The sequence below is a fragment of the Dermacentor variabilis genome, chromosome 10 (assembly GCF_050947875.1).
Source record: "Dermacentor variabilis isolate Ectoservices chromosome 10, ASM5094787v1, whole genome shotgun sequence".
Taxonomy (NCBI): domain Eukaryota; kingdom Metazoa; phylum Arthropoda; class Arachnida; order Ixodida; family Ixodidae; genus Dermacentor; species Dermacentor variabilis.
In genome coordinates, this window is record NC_134577.1 from 65103221 (window position 1) to 65122952 (window position 19732).

General features: G+C 45.0%; 1 protein-coding gene across 1 annotated transcript in view; it reads left to right on the forward strand.

Annotated features, from left to right (window-relative positions):
* The window catches only part of Atac2 (Ada2a-containing complex component 2), a 36246-nt gene that overhangs the window by 2122 nt on the left and 14392 nt on the right, over nt 1-19732 (forward strand). Inside the window, exons 3-11 of the mRNA XM_075672895.1 lie at nt 1621-1755; nt 2721-2866; nt 7660-7823; nt 9223-9356; nt 10198-10304; nt 11192-11344; nt 12538-12751; nt 15074-15194; nt 16944-17030. Coding sequence (XP_075529010.1) covers nt 1621-1755; nt 2721-2866; nt 7660-7823; nt 9223-9356; nt 10198-10304; nt 11192-11344; nt 12538-12751; nt 15074-15194; nt 16944-17030 — 1261 coding nt within the window. The remainder of the gene's footprint in view (nt 1-1620; nt 1756-2720; nt 2867-7659; nt 7824-9222; nt 9357-10197; nt 10305-11191; nt 11345-12537; nt 12752-15073; nt 15195-16943; nt 17031-19732) is intronic.

A 19732-nucleotide genomic window follows, 5' to 3' on the forward strand; every position in this document is an offset into this window, starting at 1 on the left:
AAAATATGGAAAGCATGGGGCACAGCAGACATCGAGTCAAAAGTGTGAAATGCAGTTTGTGGAGTTATGTGCATCAATATATACGAAATGCATAAAAGTTATGTTGCTGCCTATCTCATCTTGAAAAAATATGTACATATAATTTTCATTTGCACTGGTGCTCTTAAAGTGCAAGAAGTAACAAAGCTGTCCAGAGAGTCTATGTTTTTGTGCACTTCCTCTGGCACAGCTTGTTGCTGAGACACGAAGTCTCGCAACTTTCCATGGCATCCTACAGCCTCGGCTAGAATGACAGGATTTGAATCTGCCTCGGCCATTGCGTTTTCCTCGTCGCACTCTTCTTCTTCAGGGTGAAAACTGGAAACAATTTCCAGACCTGATAGTTCAGCACAGGTAACCAGCTCAGTGCACATAGCCGCCACATGAGGGGCGATATGGGGGCGGCGGGCATCGGCTACACCAGCTGCAGAGTGCAAAGTTTCATTGAACTGATTTCAAAAATGAGCCCGGGTCCACTGATCAAGTTCGCTCAAGTGAAATATTCGCTATTCAGAAATTAGTTTAACTGAAACATTTTTGCATTGAATGCATAGAAAAACTGCCAGGGATTTTCTAAGAGTTTGTTATTCTGAAATATTCATTAAACCCACGTTCGTACAACTGAGAGTTTACTGTATAACACAAGGTTTTGCTCCAGGTTCGAAGTTGTTAAGAGTTAAATTTTGTTTTTATGTGTGTGTGCTTGTTATGTGACCAAATACCAGTGGCAAGTACAGATTCCCCTTGTGTTGTTTCACGATCCCAACATACAACACTGGTGTCCTCACATGGTACCGACTTGTACACAACAAAAAACGTTTCTTAAACAATTCTCAACACAACCCGCAGCAGTGGCTAAGCAGTTATGGCATTTTCCACTGCTGGATGCACTGTCAAACGTAGCAAAGCAGAAAGTAGACAACGGTGCAAAGCAGTCCAACACACTGCTCTTCCACTGCGCTGCATGCCTGCTTAGCTTTATCTGTACAAACCTGCCCCTTTCATAGCCCGCTTCTGTGGCCCAAGGGCTGCGGTGGATTGAAGCTCAGGAATGAAGCCATGGGTTCATTTCCCAGCTGTTGCAACTGCATTCGAATGATGGCAGAATTGCGAGAACGCTCATACACTTGGGTAAGAGTGCACGTTCACGAACACCAGATGGTGAAGATTCATGTGGAATCCTGCACTACATTGTCCACTGCATTATGCCTGTAGCACTGGCTGTGCACGCAATGTATGTGTGATTGAGAATGCATGGACAGAAGCCATCAAATCCCATGAAAGAGTTCTGTGCTATCACCCTGGAATGAAATGTTAATAGGAAGAAATAAAGTAGCTCCTAGAAGTTTCTAGGGGCGTTATCATGCTGCCAACAGGCTCTAAGCATGCTCTAGACCTGAAACTAACTGTCTGTGAAAACTAATGGCACAAGTGTCGCTTGCAGATGCGGAGAGGGAAAAAGAACCTTCTAGTTTGCTTTGCTGAGTTCGCGTTCCATTCCGCTCTGGCAGAACATGCTCTGGCGGTAACGTGATGATTGCTTTTGGTAAGAGTGACTTCTCACCACTGACGTGACCGCAGGATCCAGGTCATCATGCTCACCTTGTACAACCTCCACGTCACTGGAGCCAGCGGAAAGCTCGGCTACTTCCGCTGGCGGGAGCACATTTGCAACTTCATCGACCGGCACTGGACGATATTCTTTGGAGAATCAAGGTACGCAGAAGACTTAGGCAATAAAAAAGTTAGGTTTTTCTTTCTTCCTTTTTTCTGTCTTATTTAAAGGTTACTGTACTGAATGTGCTTTGTGTGGTACGGGCTACAGTCCTCTTTCTTGTACTTGAGTTATTTGTGGTTTCATTCTGTCAGACATAATGGTAGTGGCACAGTTGTGCAAACGTACGAGCACTTACTCACTTTCTCACTCACTCTGAAGTTCTCACTTTGAACCTTCAGGTTCAAAGTGAGAACAACTGACATTTTGGCTCCTGCTCAGCAGCCTTTTTCACAAAATCTTTGTGGAGGAGTTAATCTTTTATGTAGCATTCCACCTGTAATGTTCTAAAGCCAGCTAGCCTGATAAATTTGTGTAAACTTGTGCGAGTAGCTTTGAAAAGGCAAAAAGGTGCTTTGAAAAGGTGCTTGACACAATATAACAGGGCCTGTATTTCCGGTTGACCACTTCTGGGAATATAACTTTCAGTGCAGGTTGACTGGCTATGCTAGGGAAAGTGCTTATAACTAAAGGAATGGCACACATCTCATCAGCCTTGCTTTCTCATCACATAGTTCTCAAATTCATTGCCAGAACGCTTATTGTCCATGTGAGGCATTACGTTGGACATTTGTGCAAGTGTAGAAGTGCCCTTAGAGTGATCAGTCAAGCATATGGCCTCGGCTTGCATGTGACAAGCACTTGTTTCTCGGCACGTTAGCGCTGAGACATTTTAGACAGTGCTGAATAACAACCACAACCACATGCAAACTTGTGAAGGGGGCAGGGGTCATCATTCTTTCATTCTGTCTAAAACGTTCTTAAGCTAGCATGCCAGTGCAAAATTAGAAACTAACGCAAATACACATAGCGTGTTATTTTTCTGTCTGGCACACTCAGGTAGCTTTTCATTTAATAATATTTTGCAATGTTCACTAACTCTTGGGCGATATAAATGGCCCCACAGGAAGCGGACAGCTACATTTCGCGGCACAGTTGCTGGAGTGCTGTCATCTGGTTGTCCACTCCTGTTTCGTTCCGGATCAGCCGAACTTGGAGAGAGTGGATGGTGGACGCTGACCTCAATGAAGCCCCCATCGCCTGCTGATTTTGGTACCACATCAGTTTTCCATGGGACAGTATTTCCTGTGTGGCAATAGCATGCACTACGAGGTTCTTCACGCATGTACACTTGTGGCTCAAATTTTAGGGTTGATTGTAGAGGGCTTTTTGAGATGCCCTGATAACTTAAGGTATTCAGGTGTGTCAGGTAAAGAGCTTCTCTGCCGTTTATCGTACGCCTCCCCTGCCTAACAAGAAATAAAAGAAAGAACTCTCTTCAGAACTGCATATTCCATACCGGTGTCAACAAACGAAACCTGAGAAAGAAAATTCAAAATACAACAGTGGAATCAAATAATTGTGTTTGATGTAGACTCATTATAGTGTTAATTCAATCAGAACATCAGCTTGCAATACACTGCTCTTTGTCGGAAAAAAGTTGCACCTCCGTGCAGAATTCATCAACACATACCCTTTTTTGTTACATTTGCATTTGAATGATCTTTCTCACATGTCGTTCGTAACTCACCACAGTGGCTAAGGCATTCTATTGCTGAGCACAAGAAGAATGCTAATTCGATTCCCAGCTGCATTTCAATGGGAGCTGAATGCAAAAACACTTGGGAGAAGGAGGAAAAACATTTATTTAAAAAAAAAAACAAGATAAGCAGGTGTCCTGCTTGTGTAGGGAGGCACCCTCAGTCCAGGGCTCCCACTGCTCTTGCTCTCCTGGGCCCGTCGCACCAGTTGCTGCTGGTCACGAGGCTCCGAGCTAGTCAGCACAGCTTCCCACTACTCGGGCGTCGGGTTGGGTGCTTGTGGGGCTGCTTTTACGTAGGGGCACGCCCATGTGGTGTGGTATAGGGAGGCGTAGTCGTTACAAAGGGGACATTTGTACCAGTATAGTGTAGGATGTATTTCGTGGAGTCTGTTAAAATGGGGGTATGTGTTAGTTTGTAATTGTCGCCATGCTACAGCTTCTGCGCATGAGAGGGTCTTGTGTGGAGGTGGGTATCGTCGACTGTTCAATCTGTGGTGTTGTAATGTGGCATTGTATTGGATACCAAGCTTTGGGTGCGCATCTAAAGTGCCGGTGCAGCTGACACTGTCACCCGAAGGTCCGGCACAGTCACGAATCGGTTGAGCGTCTGCTCTTTGCTGCTTTCGTTTGGCTCGCTGGCGAGGCCTTGCATGCCCTCCTCGCTTGTGTGCCTCTCGTGACGTCACATGAAGAGGCTCGCTCGGCTGCTTAACCAAGTTCCAGTTTCATTTCTGCATTTTCTTGCTTATTTAAAATTAATGTGAAGCTTGCAGAACAATTCTACTATCAGGCACATTTCAGGGGGGTCTTGGGAACCTAAATATATCATTACCTTGACATGGTCAAAAAATAAACGGAGTTGCCCTTTAAACGGGCCCTAGACCGCCTCTTATCGAAGTCTAGAAATGCTCTTTATGTTAAATTAGACTATTTCAGAAATACTATGCTGCAAAAGGTACAGGAGACTCCCTTTAAGACGAACTTGAAGGGACCATGAAATTTTTTTTGTCTTATCAGGAGAATTGGCAACATTACCAGGTGCATTCAGAAAGAAGATTTATTTCGCTGAACTTCATAGAAAACTGTTTTCAAGTGGTACTCTTGCCTGATTTCATCCAGTCTGTGATGGGTGTTTGGCACTTCTTTGCTAATTGGCAAGCAGCCAAAAACGATGTCATCTCACCTAATGACATTTAAAATCCTTCCATGACTTCATGTTGCTGAAAAAAGTTCAGTTAAAGAAGGCATCTGCCATCTCACAGGTTATCGGTACAGGCTCCGAGTTAGCGAAAGTACGAAGGAGCGCACGGAAAAGCAATGCAACCTAGAGGAAAGTCTAGGTGACGTCAAGCGAATTGGAAAAGGAGAAACGAGATGAAGCGTCGCAGAGCAGGAAGGTAGGCGTTGGGTTGACCTCCTCTGGCAGTTGCTACAGGTTTCGTGTGCAATACGGGCGCACTGGGTTTGTATCGGGATAACATCGTCCTCGCGCGCCGCACGCTGTGTGTGCAAGTGACGATGGCGGCTCTATTTCGCGTGTGCTAAGGAGGAAAGAGAAAGGGGAAGCGCCGTCTTTTGTCGCACGCGTGACACCGGAGAGGGAGGGGGTGTTGTACTTTGGCCGGGCACGGTCGCGCGGGCTTTATGTTGGACGCGATCTGCTTTGGGGGCACAGTCTAGGTGGGCCGACGGCTCATAGCTTTGCGTCCGCTGTGTTTTCACCGCTCAGCTTGTGTTGAAGCGATATAGAGCGCAAGAGTGACTTCGCTCGCTGCTGCTGCAAACGCCAGCGTTTTGACAGCGATCGTCCATGGTCAGAGAGTGTGATGTGTTAGTTTAGTGAGTAGGCAAATGTTTGTACAAGGGGCGTTCTACTTCGCCGGCGGCTGCATATGGCGTGGCCGCGTGAGCTCTGTCTTGAATACGTTCTACGATGCGGACATTCTAGGCGCACCGAGCGCCAATAGCTTTGTATTGCGTGCGCGTCATCTGCATTCGCGAAGTGAAATGTCAGTGTCTCTCAGCGCGATAGCGTTAAGGAGCCCGTGTCGCAGAAAACCCTACGTCGGCGTCCCGCGTCGGATGTTGTTTCTACAAAAAGATTTTCAAACCACCCATATTCAGGCCCTCCATTTGACGCAAGGAATTTACTGAACTAATTGAATTTCTCAAGATAAAATACATGGAAAAATCGTAAACTATGACTTACACACAACCTACATACATGATAGCTTTCAGATTGTAATTTGACTATACGAGAAAACAATTTTGTTACGCGAGAACTTAAAGAAACCCCTTCATACACATAAACCGGCCGCGGCGTCCTCCATTTTATGCACGCCGGTGCGATGGGTGTCTTGGGGGCCACGGAGTGGCGTGCCCGGTTCCTTGCAATACCTCCAGCTGGCGCTCGCCTCCGCCACATTGCGGCCCACGCAAGAGGCTGTGTTTCTACCACAAAGCTCGCCTTCGTGCATAGCGTTCGCAGCCAGTGTTTCCCGGTAAACGCTACGGTTTCATACGCTCCAGTTGGAAGCGTGAGAAGCAGTCAGGGATCTTTGAATGCTAGCGCTTTCCACTCTTAAAGGCGAAGCTTAAGCGTCCTCCAATTTTTTTGTTTCCTCCTCTTTCCACGGGTGCTGTGCGCCGCAAGCCTCCAGTAGGGTGCCTTGATGCGCGCGCCCCCGGGCATGGCGCATCGAGGCACCCTAGCCTCCAGGATCAGAAGCGGTGGCGGTCATTCCGAATGTTCGTCCTAACCGAAGAGAACATCGGTTCGTTTTAAGCATTCTTATTTTTTTTTTCATTGAATCTATGGAAAACCAAGCGAATATTCCCATGTTCGTTATATGTGAGAATTCGTCTTAAACGAGTCCGTCTTAACAAGAATTCACTGTACTTCAGTGTAAATATTCAGCAGAAGCAGAGTTATTGGCAATGAAACATCACATTAGCGGTGTTTCCGTTCCTTCTTCAATTACTTGCACTGCAAAGGCTATGGCAGAGCAGGACATGCCCACAATGCTCCGCCGCCTACTGAGCATCACCGTGGCACACAGTTCAAATTTGGTTTTAATGTTCACATAGATGCCACTATTTCTCATTTTTGCACTTACGACACGCCAAACGCCTCTCAGTGAGCTGCAGTGCACTCGGCCAGTGGACTCATTGCCAGTGCATATGCAACTGCAGTGCATATGCAACTGCAGCGCATATGCAACTGCAGCACACATGCAACTGCAATGCGTATGCAACTGCAGCGCGTAAGCACAGCATTTGCTTTGTGCACGACGGGGCTTGAGTGCCCACTCGCCCTCATATGCTCCAGCCTGGCTGTGCTAGGTGGTGCAGACTGGCTTTGTCCTGCGCCAGCTTGACCGAAGGATGGTAGCCACATAAAACTTGCACCTTTTGAAGTACTGTCAATAGCTCAATACGAAGCAAATTCTGCCAAGGCGTCTAACCTGGAGGGGCCAGGAGTGAGCATGCGCTGGCAAGCGTGCATGTGGTCTGACAAGTTTCGCGTGGTTATAGGCTAGTTGAGTGTTCAAAACTAGTTGCAGTTAAGCAGACCCGACAGCTACGGCACTGATAGCAGGGTCGCCGAAATTTAGTTCCTTCACGGGGGGCCGCGGCCGAGCATTAGCAGACCATAGTCGGCTTGTTCCGGAAGTGCGTAATTATTATCGAAATTCGAAAGAAAGGTTTTGCTTACAGCCTGTTTATTAAACTGCATCAATAAATATACACAGTAGCAGTAGGCAGAAGCGAACTGGCGCACTGATCCAAGCACCCTTCTTGATTGATGTTAGCTATTGGCCAATAGCAGCTGGATGTTGGCTGAGATGTTCACAGCAGCGTATACTATTTGTGGACTGTTTTTTCACCAAGCCTGAGGGGTGGTTCAGGACCCCTTTAAGGCCATCCAACAAAATTTCATTAGTTCACAATAGTACAGAGATTAGAATTATCGCCAGACCTTCGTCCAGCAGTGGGCATAAAACGGGATGATGATAAAGAGGAGCAGGAGGACATAAACAAGTACCATACCCCATAGATGTCATTGTCGTTACTCTAGAATTGTGTTCTGTCAATGTGCTGTTTAGGTGAAGTCAATTGTTTGTCACTAAGAATTTGAAGTAGCTCCTATATATTTTTTGTTTTGTTTTTTCTTAATTTCCTGAGAAAGAATCCTCCGTGTTGAAAATGAACTCGGGCAACAGCCTTACAGTGTTCCTTTCAGCCCATGATGCTGCATTCAGACAAGAATCAATTGATCATAATTCAATTTGCTTCATTTCAGAGGGCCCTAACACATTGCTGGCAAAGTGCCGAAAGGCAAAGATGAATCCTGCAGCAGCGGTAGATGAGAATCCACCAGTTTTGGATGGCCCTCGCCGCCGTAATGTTGCAAATTCCCTGCAGGCAGCCATAAACCTCAAGGAGAAGCGGTCCTTGCTCACCAAGGTTAGAAAAGAAATATGACTGGGAGAGGGAGGCACACTAATTCATTGGTGAAGGATTGCTCAGAACTGTTCATAGCAATATGCACACATGTTATTGTTGGCCATTTGGAAGTTACCTGCACTTCTTTCTGAAGGTATTGCTCCCTCCATAGTATGACTAAACTGAAATGAATGGAACAAACCTGGGCTAGAGGCCCAAACCACTAACGAAAATGCAGGAATGTGTTTGCACACTTTCAAGGTCTGTACATTTTCACTTTTTCAGATAGTCACATCTAGTGCAGTTGAGTGCGAGGTATAAAAACATTCGAAGGCAACCTCATCATGTAATAGAATTTGTAATGCATCTAGCACCTTTACCTCTTTGAAATCCTACTGCTTAGATCACATGTGGCTATTATTAGTCATTGAGAAGAAGGGAAACAGAGGGGCTCAATTTTTTCTTAATCACGACCAGATAAAGCCAAGGAAAGCATAGAGGTAAGTAGCTGTGGTTGATGTTGAAATGTATAATATAATGAAAATAAATAGAAATTAAAGTGGAGGGAAATATAACTTGTTCCCGGTGGGGACTGGACGCACAACCTTCACATGGCACGTACGATGCATTACCAATTGTGCTACAGCGACGGCTGTCAAAACGTCCACCAACTTGGGTATTTATGTGTACTAGATCTAGCCCTGGGAGTGTTAGCTAGTGCCACTGAGAGCCATGGCAGGTGGATGTGGAACATACTAACTTTAGTAATTATAATAGTATGTCTTATAAACACTTCCAAACATTTGTATTTGCTAAGTGTGATCCTTTTACATGTGAGATGCGTGTGGTAGAGTTTCTACAAATTTGAAAATATATGTGCCGGTACTCCCGCGATCTTGTGTATCTCGGAGGAATTGGATACTTTAGCCATTCAACAGTTTTCAAAAAACATAGTCATCCACAGCTTATACAGGTGAAGTGCTACTAAGAGAATCTGTGTTCTCTTGGAACAAATTCATGATGCACAACCAGGCAACTGTCATCATGAACTCAACACTTAATACTGCAGTAATATTCTAAATGTTCTATTCAAGCACGGTCCAAACATATTTGACATTTTTATGTACTATCCGGTAAAAGTGGTGACCAACTGGGTGCATGCTTTTCAAAATTTCGCTTTTCATCTGAACCTAGTTACACAACTTGTGCGGTTGGCATTGAATCACAGTACTAGTATTAATTTATTGACAATTCACTTAAATGCTGTAAAATAAAGGTTCAGATGAACTCTAAAGTTCAAGCATTTAGGTTCAGCATGGTGGCATCTTCGTTTGAGTTGAGAAATATTTTTGGGAGAAAAAGCCTCGAGGCAGAAAAATGTGATGCATATTTTATCTTCATTGATTCTTTTTTCACACAGCCTGCAGCAGACTCATCAAACTCGAGCACTCCCGAGAAGGTTTGCATCAAGACGGAGCCTGTAGACTCGTACGATGATACAACAGGTTCATCGTTCGACATGCACGACAGCCTGATGACGCCCGAGGACTTCCAGTAATATTTTTTAGACTTTCATATGCCATGCATTTTCTTTGCAAGCTCATTTGTGGCAGCTTGTAGTTGTTGGGGTTTTCTTGTTGTCGTTTCCCACTTTTCTAACACTATGTATGGTAACCTTTATATGCAAACTTTAATATGGTTTTGAAAGTGACTGCATGTGGTTAACTTCTTAAAAAGCATTCATGTGAGATGGCTCCTCCACAGTGGAACCTTTTGTTGAGAGAAGCCTACTTCATTGATTGTTTTTTTTCTTTCACAGCCAATTTGCACAAAGAATGTTACCATGACTACAGTAAGCATCATTAATATTAAATACTGTATATCATTGTGCCATGGCCACACTTCAAAATGCAGGCATAATTACTTTTAAGGAGTATTCCAGAAGTTACTATTCGCGCATAGGCTACACGCCCCTTCCTAGGTGCCAGCCACAGCCCTGCAACATGAACACGTGCAGTGCTATTGCTCACACTATCAACATTGTGAATAGAGGTTATCACGCTGTGTATGGGGCTTGTCTTGTGTCTGTTTGTTGCTTTTACAGTTGATAATCATTGGGAAGCACATAATCTTGGAGCGCTAATGTCCTCCCAAAATTCGCATAATTGAGTAAAACCAATTTGAATGCCCTTACTTGTACAGTGAGCATGTCATGTCTGTGTTATTGGAGCGTTAGACAGTGGCGCATTATTAGTTCCCATGTGCTGCATGCCCACATGTGGTCTTGAGGGTTTACATTTCAAAGCTACTATCTGGGTTGATGACACTTGTGCCAAACTGTAGGTGGCCCTATTTAAGACGCTTGCCACTGTTTTTTCTGTTTTTCTTTGTGCAGTTGGAGTTCTGACCACGATCTCTTTGGGAGCGACTTATTCCGGCAAGATTTGCTTCACGTGCCTGAGCCTGCAAGTGATCCTGTAGACATTGTTTCTACGCCTTCTGGTGAGCTTGAAGACAAAAATGCCATTTTCTTGTGCTAACTGCGAAAGTAGACAGTTGCATTTTGCTGTATTTTGCTGTTGTGCAAAGTTCTTTAGCTGCAGTTAATTCGCTAGTGGTAAATTATTGTAGCACAACTGTCAGCTGTGTTTGTGTCTGCTGAAACCTAGCCAGATAAATGTTGGTTTACTCAAAATTCTAAATACTAATTCGTAAATTTTCTGAGGTCACGCGATTTCTTATTCAAATATTTGCTGGATAATTTGGACAGTCGCATTCGTCATCTTGGGTTGAACAATGTTAAGCCCCAGCCTCTAGCCAACATTTCAGCAGGGGAACCTGTCGTCATCACAGCAAGAACAAGTCCCACTCCTGATGAAAATAACTCCCCTTATCAAAACGTTGGCCTCAGTCTAAGCGTGCATTCATACCAGTGATTGACAGGGGTTGCACGACTGACCACAATTGGTGACCGAGGAGTGAGTCGTGATGACCAATGTTCACACCAGCAAGTGCGACCTGCCCGTCACCACGCCGAAATGTGTCGCAATTGATGCTGTTCACGTCGGCTCGCACCACCATCGCTACGTAAAATAAGTGTCAGCGTATACAGACACCCTGCTCCTGTGTTGCGGATTAGTTGAGTCAGCTTACAGCTGCAGTCATGCAATTCAAAAATTAAGCAACGAATCACTGACCCGTGACAATCGCTTTTCAACCAAACCAATCATTTGCGACCAACTTGGTTGCCCAGTCTCCGTGAGTTGATAGTGTGAATGAACCCTGAGGTTTCCCTTGGTTTGACCGGCTTTTGGCCATTGCCAAGTCTCCACATTCCTGCGAACCCCCTGTCTCAGTAGTGTGCATATCATGCACCCGTGCTTTCACAGATGGTCTCTTGCCAGTGAAAGTAGAGGTTGAAGATGATGAGATGCTGGACCTGGAAGATTTCAACGTCCAAGAAGCTGCTACCATGGATGCCAGCTACTTTGGCGTGAGGTCTCCCAAGGTGGAAGAGATTGTCGGCATCTTGCAGACCGATGGTGAGTACTAATTTTGACTCTGGCAGCTCTTGGCGTGTATGACTAAATTGCACAACCTGCGTAGTTGCTTCAGATATCTGCTTGGAGTAGTAGTACCGAAAGTCTGGCGAGTTGGCATTGCTTTATTCTCGAAACAGCGTGAAAAGATGGAACACGGAGACAAGGCGTAAGTTATACCGCGCAGTGTGTGGGTGTGCACCTTAATGAACAGAAGGATGCAGTAAAAAAAAAAAAAGGTAATGTCGCACTTAGGTGCACATAGCCAAGAACGTGGCTCTGTTGCTTTCTTTAACAACACCGTAATATTGTGCAGGCATCACGGTCAAAACATGAGGAAATAATTGAGGCTTAACATATAGGCAAAGAAGCTGAGTTATGTGTGGCCGTGGCGGCCGCATTTCGATGGGGGCGAAAGGCGAAAACACCCGTATACTTAGTTTCAGGTACACGTTAAAGAACCCCAGGGGGTCAAAATTTCCGGAGTCCTCCACTACGACAAACCTCATGATCAGAAAGTGGTTTTGGCACGTTAAACTCCATAACTTTTTTTTTTTTTTTTAGTTATGTGTAACCAAGCCAACTATCACCCTGTGAAAGAAAGAAATGGCTCTAGAAGTATTGTAGCCTTGAAGCCACAGTGTTGTGTCTGTTTTTGTCGATGCTTCGTGCATTTGTTTTATTGTCACCAACATTGTGTATCGCCCCATATAATAGGTTACTCTCTTCAGTGAAAATTCAGTTGATAGCCAGCGCCATATTGTCTTTTCCGTCACCATGTTCAGTCTTTTCACACTGTTCTGAGATGAATCTGCATGAAAGTTGCCTAAATATTTCTTTGGTACTCATGATAGTAAAAAAGCACTGACAGTAGCGAAAAATAATTATCATACAAGGATATTTCTTTTAACCTAAAGATCACATTTCAACCTTATACATCACAGTTACAGCCAAGCTGAGCTGTATATGTTTGACGAAGGTCTTCCTCGCCTGCTTGCCTGCCTCCACTAGTCACTTCCATGTGAAAATATCGTCCCCCTCCCCTATTTTTAGTTTGATAAGCTTTAGGCAACTATTTCTTTCCTCATGCTAAATGAAATGCTACGGTGTAACACAATTCCCAATGCAAGTTTGAAACCTTGTCTTAAAGAAAAGGCTCAGAAACATCCACCGAAACTGCTTCCACTCTTTTGCAGGTGAAGTGGCTGCAACTGAAGAGGTGGTGGCAGGCAACATTGATGACGACGACGGATCTGTGGCAAGCATCAAGGAGGAACCAGTGAGCGACTCGGAGAGCTGCTCAACAGAGACATCTCACTCACGTGCATCGGGGACCGCGAGAAAGCACAGGATGGACGAAAGAGGGCGGCAGGCCACCATCAAAGAAGAAGCCTCACCCAAGAAGCCAAAGTAAGTCAGACAGCGCAAGAATAGTGCAGTATTAAAATGATGGCTCGAGGCTTATTTGAGGTAATGGTGAATGGGAGGCAGACCAGGCTAAGTGTGACTCGCTATGGAGGCTCTTCATGCGAAGCTCCATGAGTCAAGTTTCTCTTTGACAGCATTTGACCGGACCCAGTCCTCAAATGACGTTACCTCCTAAGGTCAGCACTTTCCCCAAAATGTCTCTATTCCTTTACACGACCACACCATGTGCGACCACACCTTTAGGTGAACACTTGGAGTTAAAAGTTAACTCATTTGTGCATGCATAGCATTTCCCTTGCAGAAGTGATTACGGTTGATGGGGGATCATAGCATTGCCACTGTCAAAAAGTGGCATTATTTTTCATGGAGCATCCTGCTCTGCCTGCATTTAAAAGGGTGCGTGCACCTCGGGATAGCTCTTCAGCTAGAAGATCCAGCGAGATGTCACTGGGCTTTTGCTATCAGTTTATTTTCAGGGGTAACTAAAAGGCAAACATTAAAGGCCATTGAAACACTTGTTGAGCACAGTAACACAACATTTCCGATCTTCAGATGATGCTGTTGTGAATATGCAAATCGCAGATTTTGCCACTGCATGCAGCAGCGAACCTACAACCTCACACAGTAGATCGCTTCCTCCTTCTCCTGCAGTTTGCCTGCGCCTCTCTCTCTCTCTCTCTCTCTCTCTCTCTCTCTCTCTCTTACGCTTTATGTGGAATGAGCGATGATGTTACAGCTGGCGTGACAGCCCAGAGGCGCCAACCAGTGGGCAATAGTTTGTGACCGTGAATTGCAAGAAAAAAAAGCTCGTGCACGTGTGTCCACCCTTCCGAATGTAAGAAAGAAGGAAGCAGCAGCTGTTAATGCATTCTGCCCATCCTGTCACTTCTCTGTTGCCAGACACCAACCATGGAAGGCTAGCATAAGTGAACCGTATGCAAAAGAATTTAGAAAGGAGGAATAGGCAGCGCCTTGCTAAGCAGTGCTGTCCCGGATGAGAGGAAACATTGTGTTGAGGTGTAATGGGAATGTAAACATGACACTCTTAATATCTCCATTCGTATTAAGTATTTTTCAAAAAATTTCACCAGTATTATAAGTCCTTGAAAGGTACCTCATTTATTCCAACGTGTTGCTCAGGTTTCAAGGATAGTGTTGTTAGAGCTACTCTGAAGGATTATTGACGAAAAGAAATTTTTTTTCCACTTATCTTGCCTTTTTAAGTGGCTGTTGAGTCCATAATTACAGTATGAGGCCTCAATTCCTCCAAGAGCACCACAACTTATTAATAACAGCACCTTTTGTACGACCCATTGAAAACGCTTGTCAAGTGCAGCGCAGGTTCGGGCATGAGAAAGGAGACTCATCTCGTTAGCAAAAGTGGAGATGGCAGAGTGTGCTTGTTGAAGGCCATACAATGACCGTCTCACCAAAAGCTTCCTAACAGGCCCTTTCTCTTGAAAATGCTGCAGGACATGCTCTCCCCTCTTGTCTCACCAAGTGCTCAATAGACTCTGCACAGCTGTAGTTTTTGTGTACAGGTGCCGACAAAAGTGGTATACTCCACGCAGTCCACGCAGCGGGAGCCAGAGCAACGGCAAACTGCATCGCAACGCCATCTACAGGCAGCATCTGGGATCGTGTCTGCCGATAATAAAGGGCACCCATTGGCTGTCTCGATCCCAGATGTCGCCTGTAGACGGCGTCGCGATGCAGTGTGCCACTGCTCCGGCTCCCGCTGCGTGGACTGTGTGGAGTATACCACTTTTGTCGGCGCATGTACATATCAGTGGTATCTAGTGCAACAAAGACCACTACAACAGGTTACAGTGACCTGATGGGTCGCCTTTTTCACACCTGAAGCCACGCTTCTCATGGCACACATTTTGAACTTGTTGCATTAAATTGTAACATAATTAATTATTGGTTGCACTTGGGGAATTCAGGGTTCATAGCGTAACTACTGGATAACAGGTACACATACAATAAAGCAATAAAGAAGAGACAATAATTTTCTGTCAGTACTTATTTTAATTCAAGCTGGACCAATACACTACATCTCTGGGAATGCCTCTGAAAATTTTCAGTGCCGAGTGGCAACTCGGTCATGGAGGAGATCACAATCAAGAAAGACAATTTTCTTCCTAAACTTTAAGTTGCCTGCAAATGGTGCAACATGTGCATAGATATGCTCACAAAATGGCCAACAGGCAACAGCCTACAAAGTTCGCCACCAAGATGAAAGCAAAAGCTAACACAAGCCTAACAAGTGAGTTGCTGCTGTTTCTGCTATCCGCCATGCAGGTGCATCCCCATGAGCATCTACGAGGAGCACCAACTGCTGAGCCAGATAGAGAAGTATGCCCTGAAAGTTCCTCTTCCCCCCGAAGCACAGAGGCTTAGAAGGAAGCTCCTTGTCAGGCAGGTAAGTGTGCAAGCAAACTCACATTTATTTATTATTTATTTATTAAAACTACCGATCCCATCAGGGCTCATAAAAGGAAGGACATGTACATGGGTAATCTTAAAACACAAATTATGGCGTTTTACATGCCAAAACCACAATCCGATTATGAAGCACACCGTAGTGGAGGACACCAGATTAATTTTAACCCTCTGTGGTTCTTTAACTTAAAACACACAACATGTAACATGTCAATGTGTGCGAATGTAATTACACAAAATAGACAAGCTACCTGCTTCCTATGGAATATTTCCTCTGAGGGTTGCCAGCTGATTAAATGCACTATAAACACGAATCCAATGGCCTTTAGTAAATATATCGATAAATTATAAAACACATGCCACTATTACTGTAAACAGTGCTCTATTAACCCCACTAAACCCGACAGAAATCCACACTAGGACAGATTGATTGATCAATTAGTTGAGTAAAGCTTTAATTAGAACAATTTTTGGCTCCAGCATTGAGCCTACTCTTGCTAACAGTAAGGAAGGGAACGAGTACTGACTGCCACCATACATATGCACTGCACAATTGAAGCAAAATCTATTAACTGTTTAGTTTTACTATTCCTCGTTGTGTGCTCTAGCCAAAAATTAAAGGAGAAATAACCAAAGGCATCTTACTTTCCTTTGGTGCCTAAACAAAATAGTAGGTGTGGCGCAGAACGAAAACAGACGTCGCCTCCTTTGACTTTTTGACTGAGAGAGCTAACGACTTGATAAATTAAACCGAGCCTGAACGCGTTGAGACACTTGTAAATTTCCTGTGCTCCTGTGTTTTAAATTTCCAGCAAGGCGCAAGCATGGATGATTGTAGGAGTATGAAGGGAAACCTCACAGGAAAGTTTGAATTTAAATGTGAGGCGGGGGTAGTTGACTGGGTTAGACATGCTTGAATGTCCATTTCCGCAGAGTGTCATTGAAGTAATAATAAGGGCAACCGTCGATTCAAATAGCACTTTTTTTCTTGAAAGTGTATTATGTATCATGGCAAACACTGGCTTTGGCTTTTTTCACTTATGTGTGTGAATTCGATTAACTGGATAATAAATAAATTAAAAGGTACCGATAATTTGTGTGAAAAAGATTAATCATCACCCAGCCATAATCTATACCAAGGAAAATTAAAACAATTCCTTCACCTTTATGTCCGGGCATGAAAAGTACATTTGTACCAGCAAAACAATGAAAGTTTACTATAGTATAATACATTAATTAGTATAGTAATTACTTAATTAGTAATCAGTTTGCTGAACTGTCCACAACTGACACTTGATCCAGTGTGTCAGAAACACTACGACGGGCATTACATGTCACTCGCTTGAATTCGGATTTCAAGCTGTCAAACAACTCAGTGTAGCAGAAATGAAACTTTAGGCTCTCCGGGCTTAAGCAAGACAGTGTTAACATTGGGTACAGTTGTCAACCACTATCTATTTTTCTGGACTACAGTTTGATTTAAAATTGCAAATTGCTTTTCCAGGGATATCTGACTGGCAGTACGTGCAGTCTATACTTCCCCATGAGTGAATAAATTAGAAAAGGGAATCAACCTAAGAAACTATAGTTGTGTTGACATGTTTTACATTATATATAAATGATAATTAGCAGTGGCATTTCTGGTACTCCAGGCAAACAAACAGCCATTAAAATTCTGAAATCTCTACTTGTTTTAGTACTTAGTATTTTTCTTTCTCTCTTTTTTTAGATCAAGCGAGCGCGGAATCTTCCAGTTTTTGACCTTGATGCCCTAGTGGGGCAGCTTTCACATCGACCAGACAAAGATTTGCAACAGGTAAGATGTCAAGAAGGTGTGTTATAACTTCCATGTCACTTTGTTTGTACTATGTAAGCCATTTAGAATAGAAACAGTGCAAACAGTGGGATAACAAAGAGACACAGTGCTGTGCCTGTGCCGCTTTCTTGTCCAGTTCTTTGCACTGTCTTCATTTCAAATATACCATGAACCAACTAGCCCAACAGCAAACTCTCCTGTGTAAGCCTTGTTGACAACATAGAGCGTATGCAAAAGCAAGTATTTCATAATTCACTGGATTAAAAAGAAAGCTTCAGTTGTCTTTTACCACTTTGCAGGTTTCTGCGAAATTCATTTCGGTAGAGGGTATGGTCTTAAACAGAAACATTAATTTATTGTGCAATAAACAATGTAGATGGTGAACAGAGTAAAAAGAAACTCATAGGATGGTTACGACTTTATAATACGAATGTTTAAGCGTTACCTGTGGTGTGGGCCAGGCATTTTCGCTCCTGATCTCGAGCTCACTGAATCGCTTGGGGGTCTGTAGGTCCTGCTTCTTCCTTGACAGTTGAGTGCAAAGGATGGTTTACAACATTCTCATTTAAACTTCTATGCCCCTCTCTGATGCTCAGCGCTTACTAACCTTCAAAGCGTACACTGGTGCAACCAAAAGCGCTATGACAACGACAGCATGAGGGCAATGGGATGATGACGATGGAATGACCACAATGGCGGTATGACACAAGCATATGGCGACAATGGCTTAAGATCGGTGTCATAACTACAACTGAATGATGACAGCATGATTGCAATAAAATGATGTCGACGGAACGACAAAGGTGGCATGAAGAAGACATCGTGACAACATTGAGATGATGATGACTGTATGACAACGATGGTATGACAAAGACGCACAACGACAACTCTATGGCGAGAATTGGGAGATGCCGCGATGATGATGGTGACAGCAAGACGTTGATGACACATGCCCAGTGGCATGACTACATACCCAGCAGCACATACCGTATTTACCCGCGTATAACCCGCCCCTGCGTATAACCCGCACCCCTAACTTTGAACTCGGCGGAAAAAAAAAAAAAAAAAAAAACTCGCGTATAACCCGCACGTTTACCTGAAAAAAAAAAAAATGAGCGCTAGAAAGATGCAACTCACACTCGGTGATCATTTCGTTTTCAGAACATTTATTCAAACGACCGCCACCACGTCACTGGTTATCCGATTCTTAATCGACGCCGCTCTCACTACTGCCATCCGAGGCTTCATCGCCACTCTCAAAGACGTAGTCGTCCTCGGAACCATCCAGACTATTACTGATCGCACATTTTTTAAAGCTTTTGCGCACCAAATCGGCCGGTATCGCTTTCCACGCATCCACGATCCACTGGCACAGCAATGGAATATCAGGCCTTCGCACGCGTCCCGTCGGTGTGAGGGCGTACATGCCGTCGGCCATCCACTGGGCATACAGCCGCTTCACGTGTGCCTTGAACGGCTTGTTCAGGCACACGTCGAGTGGCTGTAGCATGGACGTCATGCCGCCAGGTATTATTACGAGGTCGGTGCTGGTCTCGGCAAGGCGAGCCTTCACCGCATCAGTGCAGTGGCCTCTGAAGGAATCTAGTACGAGCATCGACCGGCGTGCCAGCAAGGCACCTGGTCTTCGCTCCCAGATTACTCGAAGCCAGTCACCGACTAGGCCACTGTTCATCCACGAATTTTCTTCCGCACGCACAACGATTCCTGGGGGCAGTGGAATGCTAGGTAGCGTCTTGCGTTTGAAAATCACATACGGGCGCAGTTTCGTGCCGTCAGCCAAAGCGCATAGCATGACTGTGCAGCGCAGCTTGGCATTTCCGCCGGTCAGCACGCTGACTGATTTGGAGCCCTTTTTTTCCATGGTCGTGTCCATCGGCATCTCAAAGTACACAGGTGTTTGATCAGCATTTCCCACCTGAGACAGCAAATAGCTGTGCTCCTTCCGAAGTGCGATCACATATCGTTGAAAGTTCAACAACTTTTCCTCGTAGGCTTCAGGAAGCCGCTGGCACATGGTTGTTCGCCGCCGCATAGAAAATCCATGTCTTCGCATGAAGCGCTGAAGCCATCCACGGCTTGCACGAAACTCACGTGGAATGTTCAATTCCCGGGCCAACTTCAGGGCTTCCATTTGCGCCATCTCAGTCGAAACAGCGTGGCCACGACTTCTCTGCTCCTCAATGAACTTCGCAAGCTGCGTCTCGAGGTGGGGGTACGCGCCAGTCTTCGGACCCCGAAACGCTCGCCTGTTCCGGTTCGTTGCTTCGAGACTCTCTTTTTTCTTCCTCCAGTCGCGAATGCACGACTCGTCGACGTCATGCTGTCTTGCAGCAGCTCTGTTGCCGATTTCTTCGGCAGCGGCTATAATCTTTAGCTTCTCTTTCGCTGTGAAACACTGCCGTCGAGTCGCACTCATGCTGCCAAAACAAAGCAGGCAAACAGTGCAAACTGGGGTGGGTAAGTACACTAAACAGCGCCTAACGCGAGGCTCAACAATGCTGGCCTTTCGTTGGCCCTTCATCGGCTTGACAAGCGTCGATGACGATGGGGATGGCGGACTACACGGGGAGGCCGCCGCACATTGCGGTGAAGCCGACCCCCCCCTCCCAAGGAAAAAATTCGCAGATAACCCGCACCCCCACTCTTTAAACGCGTTTTTTCACATTTTGGTGCGGGTTATA